General features: G+C 42.9%; 2 protein-coding genes across 2 annotated transcripts in view; one reads left to right on the top strand and one right to left on the bottom strand.

The window, feature by feature from the left end:
• Positions 1-6: 6 nt before the first annotated feature.
• The window catches only part of LOC102897924 (cytochrome b-c1 complex subunit 2, mitochondrial), a 20,348-nt gene continuing 7,732 nt past the window's right edge, over positions 7-12,622 (top strand). The window contains exons 1-9 of the mRNA XM_006912531.1: positions 7-66; positions 2,595-2,678; positions 2,772-2,921; positions 3,869-3,933; positions 5,374-5,430; positions 5,670-5,794; positions 7,572-7,669; positions 10,068-10,125; positions 12,357-12,452. Coding sequence (XP_006912593.1) covers positions 34-66; positions 2,595-2,678; positions 2,772-2,921; positions 3,869-3,933; positions 5,374-5,430; positions 5,670-5,794; positions 7,572-7,669; positions 10,068-10,125; positions 12,357-12,452 — 766 coding nt within the window. The 5' untranslated portion in view covers positions 7-33. The remainder of the gene's footprint in view (positions 67-2,594; positions 2,679-2,771; positions 2,922-3,868; positions 3,934-5,373; positions 5,431-5,669; positions 5,795-7,571; positions 7,670-10,067; positions 10,126-12,356; positions 12,453-12,622) is intronic.
• The window catches only part of PDZD9 (PDZ domain containing 9), a 25,728-nt gene continuing 21,996 nt past the window's right edge, over positions 8,891-12,622 (bottom strand). Inside the window, exon 4 of the mRNA XM_025047245.1 lies at positions 8,891-9,703. The gene's annotated coding sequence lies outside the window, so the exon portion shown is untranslated. The remainder of the gene's footprint in view (positions 9,704-12,622) is intronic.

Raw genomic sequence — 12,622 nt, 5'->3', positions numbered from 1 at the left:
CCGACTGGTACCCGGGTCGGAGTGATTTGGGCCATGAAGCTGCTGAGCAGAACCGGGGCCCTCTCGGTGAGCCCCGCCGGCGGGCTGGGGCAGGGTTAGGTTGCGGTTTGTCAGCGTGGCGGTGCGCGCCGGGGGTGCCCGGTTTGGGGCCCCGGGGCCTTGGGCTTCGGTCTGTCTGTCCTTCAGCCGAACCCTGCGGGTCAAGTGGGCCCCGGGCTGGGCGGGCCGGGCGCGGGGAGCCCCGCGGGGCTGTACGCTGACGACACCTAACGCCGGGAGAACCCGAAGCAGGGGCGGGCTGGCGGCGAGGCGGCCCGGGGCGGGAGCGCTCAAGGTCACCGCGGCGGCGGCTGCCCGGGGAGGCTGCGAGGCGGGGCGCCCCGAAGCCCCACGCTCAGCCTGTCGGCCGCGGAGCCTCCGTTCCCCACGGCGGCGTGAGCGTGTGGGTGGGATCATAAGGAAGAGGCGAGCCGATGCCTGTGGGGCGCTTGTCGTCGGGCCTGCAGTTTGACTCCGGGGTCCTGGCGGCATAACGTGCGCCTTTCTCCACCTGTGAGAGAGTTCCTCCGCCGGGGCTCCGGTCAGCCCTCCAGAGCTTCTTAAGGCCCCTGCTTGAAGCCCAAGGGAAACCTAGCTGTCACTTGGGGAAACACGAGCGGCAGGTTTCACCCCGTGGAGTGGTGGTTATCATGGAGGAAGATTGAGAATGCTTTTAAAAATCTCACACGGGTCAGTTCTGCCCTCACGGACTAGTTAGCAGTATCTGGAGGCAGTTTGGGTTGTAACAACCTGCGGGGGGGATGTGGCTGACATCTACGGGTCAGGGGTGCTGCCAGACATCCTGTAGTGCACAAAGACAGCCCCCACAACAAAATAGCCAGCTCCAAACGCCAGCGGTACCTGGGCTATTATTGATTAAGTAACCTGTCAGCGGGAAGTGCAAAGAACCAGAGAATAGGGTTTCCCTATGGTGAATGTTTAAATACATGCACTGTGCATTATACAACTGGCCATAATTTAGGCTACGATAGTCTTACCCTTCCCGGCGCGCCTAGACAAACCAACCATTAACAACCCTCTGAGGTCAGCCCAGTTAGAGTGGTAAAAGACCTCAGAATCTCCTCTTCCAGTCCATCCATCCCCACCTTCCAGTAGGAAAAAAAATTCAAAGATAAAGTTAGAGAGGATCAATGTAAGCAAACTGCAGTAAATTTAAAAGCAATTATTAATGTTTCCAATTATAACACTAATTATTAACACTAATTAAGAAAAAAATTATTTTGTTATTGAAACTATCTAGGAATTATATAACAATTACTAGGCTAATTCATTGCAACAGATTTGAATGGGACAGATTATAGGAAGCACATAACCAACAAAGTGTCACTGTCCAGGCACATTTGAGGAGAAAGCACCTAAGTCTCCTTTGGCCATGGAACTATGGATTATTGGTAATTGAACTGTTATGCCCACATATCTTAAACTTTACCTTTTGGAAAATCAAAAGCCAAAATCAAAAGTAGGATTAATTATAACCACAACCCAGCAAACAAAATTCATGATAGAGCAAGCTAATCGTAATTTATAATTAAAAAGTACTAACAACAAATGAAAACTAAGCCCGCTTAGTGCAGCAGTGATGCCGAAGGCACCACAAAGCACCTCTGTCCTTCAGCAAGAACGGCATTGCAGCCTCTGCCCGGGGGAGGGCAGGGTCCTCAGGAAACTCCAAAGACCTGTTCATCCTATCTTGGGAGTACCAGGTTTTATTAACTCTTAACATACGTCTCCACTAGTAACCTCGTGAACCTTTGGCAAAAAACAAATTTTGTGTCACTGTATGTCATTCCCCCTCCCCTCCGCAAAAAATGTGAATAAAGTTACGCATTTTGGATTCATTATCCGACATTTACAAGGACCCTTTACCCTACCAGCGGCTGTGTATTATAGATCAAGACCCCACGGTAGGTGAAGCCATAGTTAATCTCAGGATGATATAAATTCGTGTTAGTCAAAGAAGATAGAACCCTTGGTGGTCTCAGTGTGGCACACAGAGAGTGAAGATACTATGGGAAATACGAGGGGGCTTGGAGGAAGTTTTCCAGGGTCTTCTTTGTCATTTTTAAAGGTTACAGAAATGATTAAGGAGATTAAAGCATTTCAGTTGGAAAATAGACTAAAAAAAAATGAGACACTGTGGGCAGGTAAAGGAAGAGCACGCTGAAGTCTGTAAAGGGTGCAGATGTGGCAGCCCCACACTTTTTCAAACAATTGCAAAGCATCGAAGCTAGAAAGAATCACTCGAAGCTTTAATGAGATGGTTACGAGGTAAAAGAAAATACAGTAATTCTTCACATAGTGTAAAATGAACATGTAGAATTCGGTATTCCTTCAGGTTCTACAAATCACAGATAAATAGGAGCTTTAAGACAGGCTTGGGTCAACTGGTGGGTTAATAAGTCCATAATAAATTAGTCATCTTAAATCTTCCTATGGAGTTCTTTTACAAATGACCACGGTCTATTGCTTGGGCTCACTAGGGGACAATATACTGTTTTAGATAAGTCCGTATAACTTGTCTTTTCTGCATTTAGAGATTTTATTCTCTCAAAGTTGCTCCCAAAGCAAAAGCCGCGGCCGCCCCTGCCAAAGCGCCTCTGCAGCCTCAGGACCTCGAGGTGAGTCCCCGGGTTGCCCGCTGGAACCTCCATGCCCTGCTGTCCTGGTCACGTGAAGACATTAATCACACCTCTGCTTTGCTTTAAATACAGTTCACCAGATTACCCAGTGGTTTAGTGATCGCTTCTCTGGAAAACTATGCTCCTACAGCAAGAATCGGCCTGTTCATTAAGGCTGGCAGTAGATATGAGGACTCTAACAATTTGGGGACTTCTCATTTGCTTCGTCTCGCATCCAGTTTGGTAAGCATCTTTACTACCTCAGTATGTTTAGAAATGCTGTCGTCCCTTGGTCCCAAAGAAAAGGGAAACTGAAAGCACCACCCCTGTATCCATTTCCTGGAGTTGCCATAAAAAGTTACCGCAAACTGGGTGGCTGGGTTTAACAGAAACGCATCTCCCTCAGTTCCAGAGGCTAGAAGTCGAGGTCAGGGTGTCAGCAGAGCCATGCTCCCTCTGATGGCTCCAGGAAGAATCTTTCCGTGCCTCTTCCGACTTCTTGGGGTAGCCAGCCATCCTTGGGGTTCCTTGGATTGCAGCTACATCACTCCAGTTTCTGCTTCTGCTGCCGCATGGCCTCTCTGTGTCTCTATGTCAAGATTTCCCCATCACCGGATTTTCCCAGTCCTTAGACTGCGGGCCCTCTCTGGTCCAGTGTGACCTCATTTTAAATACTTTTGTCTGCAAAGACTCTACTTCCAAATAAGGTCGTATCGACAGGTTCTGAGTGGATATGTATTTGGGGGGCACTAGTCAACCCCACGTAGTCCCCTAATATAACGTGAAAAACCACAGGACATTTACAGAAGAGAAGCATTAAATTTACGTTCTTCCGAATGTCAGTGTTAGAGCATAAAAAAATCAGTTAAAAAAAATTTTTTTTAAAAGTGCCAAAAATTGAAAGAGAACTATTCTTTCCCCTATGCAAATCTCTTTCAGAATAGACTGATGAATCCAGTAAGCTTGTATTTGATAAGGAATTTTTACTTAAATGTGCTTTATGTAAAAATCTACACCTGTACTTTTTGGTGAACCTTGTTTTGTAATTCTTAAACTAAAAAGGACCCACTGTTTCGGTAAAGTTCCCTTTGAACCAAATACCAGTTAGACATTAGATTATGGTATAGTATGATGTTTGGCAAACTTAGCATTAAAAAATAACTAAAAACAATTTTTCTTTCTTTTTCAAGAGTACAAAAGGAGCTTCATCTTTTAAGATAACCCGCGGAATTGAAGCAGTTGGTGGTAAATTAAGGTTTGTAAAAAATAAGTAATAGGAAATAAATAGTGAAAACACCCAAAACGACTCTATTGTAAAGGAACTTTTCTCTTTTATCAAGGTGGTTGAGGATTTCTTAAAGACACAAGAAGGAAAAGACTGATGAATTTGACTATAACAATATGTAAAACATCTTTATACTTTAAAGTAAAAATTTAATTAACTAGAAGTAGATATTTCAAACATATATGACATGGAGAGGATATTTGGAAAAATAATTACAAATTAGGAAAAAAACAACCAAAGAGAAAATGGATGGGCAAAGGGTAAGAACAGTCTACTCCCAGAGGAGCAAGCCAGAGCAGCGATCTTCACTGTAATAAGCAGTGTGACACCCGTCAGTTTCTGTACCTTGTGTTGGCAGTGTACGGGAGATGCAGAATCTCTAATGCGGCTGATAGTGTAAATCGATACGACTACTACAAAAAGAATCAAGGAATGTCTGCGTGAGCATATCCTGCATGAGCATATCCTACAGCCTAAGTTTTTAATCCACATGCACAGAGACTTTGTAAACCCAGGAAACAATCTCGGTGCCCATCTTTAGGGAAATGAATAAATAAAATATGGTATAGTCACATAATGGGACCGCTGCATAGCAGTTCAGAAATGAACTAGATCCATTATCAACGTAGCAGACTAAAAACATGAGATGTGTTGTGGAAAAACAAGATTTTTTTTAAGGTATGAGCATTTATTATTTTTTTTGAACAAAAATAGTATGTAGTGCTTATGAATATGTTTATCTCTAGGGAGAGAGAGAGTGAGGGAATTAGCCTGGGAGGGTACAAAGACTTCAACTTCAGTTACCTTTTTTTTTTCAGTTTTAGTAAAATATATGTAACATAAAATTTACTATTAAGTGTACAATTCTATGGCATTAAGTGGCAGAAAGCAGCCGTCACCACCGTCCACCCCCAGAACATTTTCATCTTCGCCAATGGGAACTCATCGTCAGCTCCCTGTGGCTTCCCTCCCCACCCAACCCCCCGCCCCCATTTTGTGCTGTCTCTAAGATTTGAGTACCCCGAGTACCTCCTGCAGTGGAATCCTACAGAATTTGCCCCTTTATGACAGACTGACTTCACTTAGCATAATATCTTCAGGGTTCGTCCACGCATAATGTTTCAGGGCTTCCAATCTAAGGTTCAATCATTGGCCATTTTCTTATTTAAAATATTTTTTAATATTAAAATTTTCAATTATAGTTGACATACAATATAATATTAGTTTGAGGTGTATAACTTAGATTTTTTTAATTTTTAAATTTTAGTTGATGAATGTGTGTATTTTTGTTATTTATATTTTTTATATTTCACAATAGTTTTTTCTAAAGGCGCTGGTTGATTTAACAAAGATATAAGGGAAAACTTCTTCTGATTCGGCTAATTCACTGTTGATTTGTTTCTGATTCAGTGTGACGTCAACAAGGGACAACATGGCCTACACCGGGGAGGGCCTGCGGGATGACATGTAAGTACCTGGGTGTACCTAGGCCGTCCACTCTTGAGAAGACACGGAGCTGCTCAGCTCTCATCTTTCTCATGGGGCATTGTGACTTCTGTCTTCGGTTTGGGTTATGTTTACAACCTCCTTGGAGCACTGCACTTAGCAGAGGCCTTAGGTTTAAGGTGGAAAGCGTTGCGGTCACGTAGGATGGACGTCACTTTTAAAGTGTTGACTCATCACTTGCATCTTGCTGTCTCCCGCAGTGAAATTCTCATGGAGTTCCTGCTCAATGTCGCCACCGCACCAGAATTCCGGCGTTGGGAGGTAGCCGCCCTGCAGTCTCAGCTCAGGATTGACAAAGCCGTGGCTTTTCAGAATCCTCAGGCTCGTAAGTGCAGTCACCTTACATTCAGTTGTTTCTAAGATACTGGGTTTTTGAGAACATCCATTTGTAGAGAGTAAAAGACGCTGGTGACATTTTTTTCTACTTGGATTTGACAGTGCCTTTTCCAGAAAGTGGTCCATGTTTTCAAATGTATTATTTGTTCTCTTTTGTTTCTAAACCTGTATGTTATTGTTTTTCATCTTCTGTAGTATATAAATTCATTATAGAATCCTAGGTGTTTTTCCTGTTGTCCCCAGTGTATTTTTTTCTTTAAGTTGTTTTGCTTGTACCAAATCCAGCAGCAGTTTCTTGGTGTGCTGCTGTGATTGTTGCGTGCTACTATTGTCATTTAGCCAGCCCACCTTGGTTGGGTCTTTCTGAAGCGATCATGGACTCTTGGAAGTCATACAGATTTGACGTGCGCAGAAGTGTGTGTGTGGAGCACTCTGGTCTGAGAGGTGACTGGCCGCAGGGGCTAGAGGCGAGGGTGCGGGCTTCACTCAGAATGACAGGCCTCCTTCAGGTGTCTGTAGCGGAGTGAGTACTTGGTTCTTGTCAGCTGCTGTTATTTCACAGGGACACTATGTCACAAAGGAGCATGATCTTTGTTACTCTGGACCTGTCCCAAAGAAATACCCAGGATGGTAAAATTTAGAAGAGATGACACGCAGGCAGAGTGGCCTTTTCCCCACTGGTGGCAGGGAGGCTCCAGCCCTCATCCTTTAGGCCTACACAGATACTGCGGCTCCTGGCCTGCATCTGCCTGCAGGTTTACAACCTCAGCCCATCTCCCACACTGCCATGCAGTGACCCCTCTGACCGGGAAGGCTTTCAAAGGCTTCTAATTACTTACGGGACAAAGTCCACATCCTTCACCCCAGCTCATATGTTAACTTGCAGGACCAGGCCCCTGCTCACCTCCCTGGTTTCTCGCTCCACCTTCTCCTCCCAGCCTCAGTTCCCCTCTGAATCAGGTTTTTACTTTACGCCTTTGTCCGTTTCCTCTGCTTGAAGTGCCGTTCCGAACTCACTCACCTGGGACGTGCCCACGTGCTGTGAGACCCTGCAAGGTTTTACTTCCATCACTCCTGTCCATTTCCCGCTGCCCACCCCTGACGCCCCTGCCGCACTTTTGAGATCCTGTTGACATTGCACCCAGGATACTTTTTTCAGTTTTGTCTCAGCATTTTGAGGGCAGACATTGACATTGTGTCTTATTCATCCCTGTGTCGTGCTAGGACCTAGCACAGTGCATGGTATAGGAAGATTGCCAGAATAATGGGCAGTGGAAGGGACACACCTCAAACAAGGGACTAAAGCAGGAAAGCAGGGACAGTGCCAGGGCACCAGTGAGGAGCGCCATGCAACATAGCATCTGACCCCTGAAAGCTAGTCATGTGACTTAACACTGACCCTTTCATAGCTCCTCGTATCCTGAAAAGTCCCTCATTGCCTAGAGAGGGGACCTAGAGGCAAGTAGAATTCAGATTAAATGCTTATCCAAGATCACACGGCAAGTTGGTGGCAGAGCTATAACTCGATTCGGACTTCCGACACCCAGGCCGTCACCTTCACGGCCGACCCCACGCAGGCCAGGTGGAGGGTGTGTCGGGCTTCGGGTATAGAAGCCTCCGTCATAATCTCTTCTTGGTCTCTGCACTCCTGACTCGCAGACCGCCACAAGATGACCGAGCGTATAGTCTCGCTGCCTTCTAGCTTCTGAAAAGGTTGTCTTCGCTTAAATTACATTTCCATGACTGCTTCTTTACTTATTTTACAGGTGTCATTGAAAATTTGCATGCCGCAGCTTACCGCAATGCCTTGGCTAATCCCTTGTATTGTCCTGATTATAGGATTGGAAAAGTGACACCAGATGAGGTACTGAAAAAATACATCACGTTTTAAAATGTGCTTTGTTTTCACAGTAAATTGAGCCTTCATTTCCCATGACGGGTTTGTTTGCTAATTTTTCTTTTATCTTCAAATTTAAGAAATTCACTTGCTTGCTTTTTTCTCATCAGCTTTTTAACTGAAATTCTATCTGAACAATTTTTATATGTTTTTAAAAAGTTTTTATTACAAAAGGGACATTCATGAAAATTCAGAAAACAGGATGAGCAAAAGGAAGGAAAACACCTCACGTTAGGAACTCAGTGTTAATATGTAGGTGTATTTTTTTCTAGACCCTTTTCTGTATATGTGTATCTCTTTCAAACAGTATTTAATGTTTAATTATCATAATCTTGTGACTAAAACTCTTCCTTTAACCCTCTGAATACATTAGTGGGAGCGAACCCCACTTCCTTACCTTCCACCCCGTCAGCAGCCCGCTTACTACCTCGGTCACCCGCTCGGCCCACCAGCCCCTCTGTGCTGGCAATACAGATTTGTCATATGTCACAGATAGAACTTCGTTTCCAAAATGGGAACCACTGAATGTTAAATCCGCCAGTGTAGATATGTTTTTGTATATAATCTTAATTTCTTACTCCTGTCACCCACTTCCTAAAAAAATTTTTTTTCAAAAGACATTGAGAGAAAAAGTGGGAATTACCAACACTTTCCAAGTACATGGCTCAGCGTTTTCGTTCTCGTTTCTGGTTCGCCTCTACGGAGAACCGAACTGTGTGTCCCTTTACCCTTTACTCCTCCTGATTAAGAAAACTATGCACTTCTCAGTCAGTTGTTTAATGCCTGCCATTCATGGCACTGTTTAAACTAATTATAACTATTACCCAACTCGAACAGCCACCATTTTTCATAAGACTGGCCTGTAATGAGCTTTGTAATTTTTCAGAATTCCAATTAATTCTTGTGAAGTAAAATTACTTGAGGTAGCTAAAAAATGTACAAAGCAAAACATCTGCAATGATGTCTATTTGTAGCATTATTTATAATTGTGAAAAATTAGAAACAAGTTAAATATCCAATGTTAGGGAAGTAATTAAGTAACTTGCGAAATATCTGCACAACGGACACTAATTCAGCCGCTCAGAATACCAATTGACGTGGAAAATTTTCATATCCTATAAAGAAAAGGCAGTTTACGAATAGGGTATACCAAAGCATCCCTTTTTAAAAAAAATAAAGTGTGTGTTATATATGTCAACTATACTTTAATAAAAAATAATAAAGCGTGTATGTATCAAGACAAATACCAAGATGTTAACAAAGTTAGTAGCATTTTTAAAAGTGTCCCTAGGGTCAAGGAAATTCTAAAGAAATCAGTGCTAGAAGACTTTGAGCCATGGCAGCATTCCATAGCAAAATGTCAGTAGAGAGGATGGCTTCCCGAGTTGACTCCATGTATGTAGACACTATTCATTTTAGGGCACAAATTGATAACTTGATTAAAAGTTCAGTCTCATACCCATAGCCTGTGATTCTCAACATCTTGACCCATTCCCAAGGAGTCGTTTTAGCCCATTTTTTTCTACCCCCTCAATGAATTTTCAATACCATAGATACACTATATGTCTGTTTATGTACTGTATGTTTATTTGTACTCTACATGTAAAAGGAGTAAGATTTTTTTTCTTAAGAACCAATTTTCATTCCTTTGAACAACAATGCTCCAGTCGAGAATGCATGTATTAACCTGACTTGTTTATTAGGTCTAACACAGTATTAGTATTAACCAGTGATTCTCATGTCACTGATTCTCAGAGCACCTGCGGGTCCAAGATTCTGCACTGAATTCTCAATATCAGTTTGTAGAACAGTCCTGAGATGGAATAGGGGTGGGGAGACAGAGGCAGTGTTTTTGACTTTTAAACTCCATCCAGGTTGGAAACCCTGATAGAGACAGTAACCTCACAGCAAGAAAACCTTCAGAGCTGGGCAGCGGGCAGGGGAATAGAGAGCAAGCTCCATTAGTCTCATTAGAGGACAGTAACACGGCTTCGTTGCTACCTGTAAAGACAAAAGAAACTGAAAATCATAAACTTCGTCACATGTTTCCAAGTTCAAACCAGGCCGTGCTCTATTTTTTTTCACTAAATTTTATTGGGATGTAATTTATATACCGTAAGGTTCACCTAGTTCAGATGCACAACTCCGTAGTTTTCATTATATTTCAGAGTTGATATGATCATCACTACTCAGTTCTCATTCTTTTAAGCAGTAGTTTCTAAAATCTCAGTATAATTCATCACCAAGTGGTTCATAATAACAGCTTTTAAGTGAGTATATTTTTTCTGATGAACTGCAGTTCTAAGTTTTTATAGCTTTTTTATGTACATATACCAATATAACCTAATATTTTTAATTTCCTCAGTTACATCACTTCGTTCAGAATAATTTCACAAGTGCAAGAATGGCTTTGATCGGACTTGGTAAGTTGGGAATTGCCTGCATGTCGATTTGCTTCCTTAAACAATAACTATTGTACCTCAATTATTATTGAACAAAATTTGAGAACTCAAGTCCTGTTTATAGCATACAGACAGTTATGTGAAGGATTTTAATTTCTAGGGCTTTTTTTATTTTTGGAAAGTAGAATCCAACTACTAGTTTTAAATTCCTTATGGCAGGGGTCCCCAAGCCCTGGGCCACAGACCAGTACCAGTCCGTGGCCTGTTAGGAACCGGGCCGCACAGCAGGAGGTGAGTGGCTGGCGAGCAAGCGAAGCTTTGTCTATATCTGCAGCCGCTTCCCGGCGCTAGCATCACCGCCTGAGCTCCACCTCAGACCATCGGGCACTAGATTCTCAAGGAGCCCCGGTCCCTGGTGCCAGAAAGGTTGGGGACCGCTGCTTTCAAGTATTTGCAAAATCTATGACAAAGGGTAAATTTCTCATAGGAAAGAGTTTTTACAAGTTTGTTTTTTTAAAGAAGTAGTTTAACAGAAAAATAGGCGAAGGGCATGAACAAACAATCCGTGGAGAAAGCGTGTTTGTGTGCAGTCAGTCATCGTGGAAGGCAGTGGCCCGCTAACCGTTACGGAGCCCTAACCTCTGATCTGGGCAAATGTGAAGGGGCCACACGGCCCAGTACCACCCCGGGTGTGGGCATGGGCACTCTCGGACGCTGGTGGCGGGCGTGAACTGGTAGGACATCCTGCGGGTCTGTTTGCAACATTACAATTCGAGTGTCTGTGCTCTTAGACCTCGCAGCGTTACTTTTAAGAACTTCTGCAGAAACACTTGGTCAGACTCACAAAGTAGTCACATGAAAGTATCGTTTGCAGTATTTTTTTGGTTAATTTCTTTTGTAAGTAATAATAATTGAGGTATAATTTTTTACCTCATAAAATTCAGCCTTTTGAAGTGTACCGTTCCTGGGTTTTCATATACTCACAGATCTGTACGACTGTTACCACTGTGTCATCGTCCCAAAAGGAAGCATGCTACGATTAGCAGTGACTCCCCATTCAACCTCCTCTTTGCCTCTGGCAACCACTGATCTACTTTCTGTCCATATCAAGTTGACTGTTCTGGACATTTCATATAAATGGAGTCATACAACATGTAGCCTTTTGTAACTGGCTTTTTTCACTTAGCGTAATGTTTTCTAAGTCCATCCATATTGTAGCCTGTACCAGTGTTTCCTTTTTTTCCTGGCCGAAAAATATCCCATTACCATATTTTATTTATCCATTCATCAGTTGGACATATGGCTTCTTTCCACCTTTTGGCTCTTGTGACTATAAACGTTTGCGTATAAGTTTTCGTTAGATTAGACCACCTGTTTTTAATTATTTTGGGTATATTCCTAGGAGTAGAGTTGCCAGGACACATGGTGACATTCTGTTTAACCGTTTGAGGAACTGCCAGACTGTTTCCCAAGCAGTGGGACCATTTCACATTCCCACCAACAGCGCACAGGTTCCCTGCATCTTCACCAGCACTTGTTCCTGTCTGTCTGTTTGATAACAGCCATCCTAGCGGGTGTGAACTGGTATCTTGTTGTGGTTTTGATTTGTTTCCCTAATGGCTAATGACGTTGAACATCTTTTTTTTGTGCTTGTTGGTCATTGATATATCTTCTTCAGAGAAATATCTATTCAGGTCCTTTGCCCATTTTTGAATTGGGTTGTTATTGTTGATTCGTAAGACTTACCTGTATATTTTGGATACTAAGTCCTTATCAGAAACATTATTTGCAAATATTTTTTCCCACCCTGTGGGCTTTCACGAGAAAGTATCCTTTGATACACAATGAGATATTATTTTATTAGCCAACTGTTGGAAACATGCTAATGTCCATGACGGGATTGATTAAATAAATGATGGTCCATCCATATAGTGGAATTCTTTATAACCATTAAATGTTTGGTTTTGACCACTTAGATGTAAATTGCAGAAGACAAGTTAGAAACAGTATCAGTAACAGTGTTTGAAAAATAAAAGGATAATATTAATATGTACCTAGAAAAAGTTCTAGATGAACGTATAGCAGACTGTAAATGGCCATCCCTGGGAGCCTGGCATTATGGGCAGGGGGAACTTGTTTTTTTTATTATTTGTTTCTATAATATTTGAATTGTATAACCATTTTTAAAATAGGTGTTTTACCATTGCGTTTTGGAAATTCTGGTTCGAGCTTGTTTTGTTTCTGTTGGATAGGTGTGAGTCACCCTGTTCTAAAGCAAGTCGCTGAACGGTTTCTGAACATAAGGGGCGGCGTCGGTGTAGCTGGCGCAAAGGCCAAATACCGCGGAGGTGAGCGCTCTGTTGTGTCGGGGCCGATTTATCGGAAGGAAGCCCCCCTCCCTGCCCAGTGGCATAGCGGAGTGGAATAGGCCTGATTACTTATTACCAAACAGTCGAGTGTGGAAGGGAAGAATTGCTAAATGCTTGGATGTTGTCTGTTGGACATGGTTGGGCGGGGG

The sequence above is a fragment of the Pteropus alecto genome, unplaced genomic scaffold (genome assembly GCF_000325575.1).
Source record: "Pteropus alecto unplaced genomic scaffold, ASM32557v1 scaffold15, whole genome shotgun sequence".
NCBI lineage: Eukaryota > Metazoa > Chordata > Mammalia > Chiroptera > Pteropodidae > Pteropus > Pteropus alecto.
This window is presented reverse-complemented; position numbering and strand designations above follow the sequence as displayed.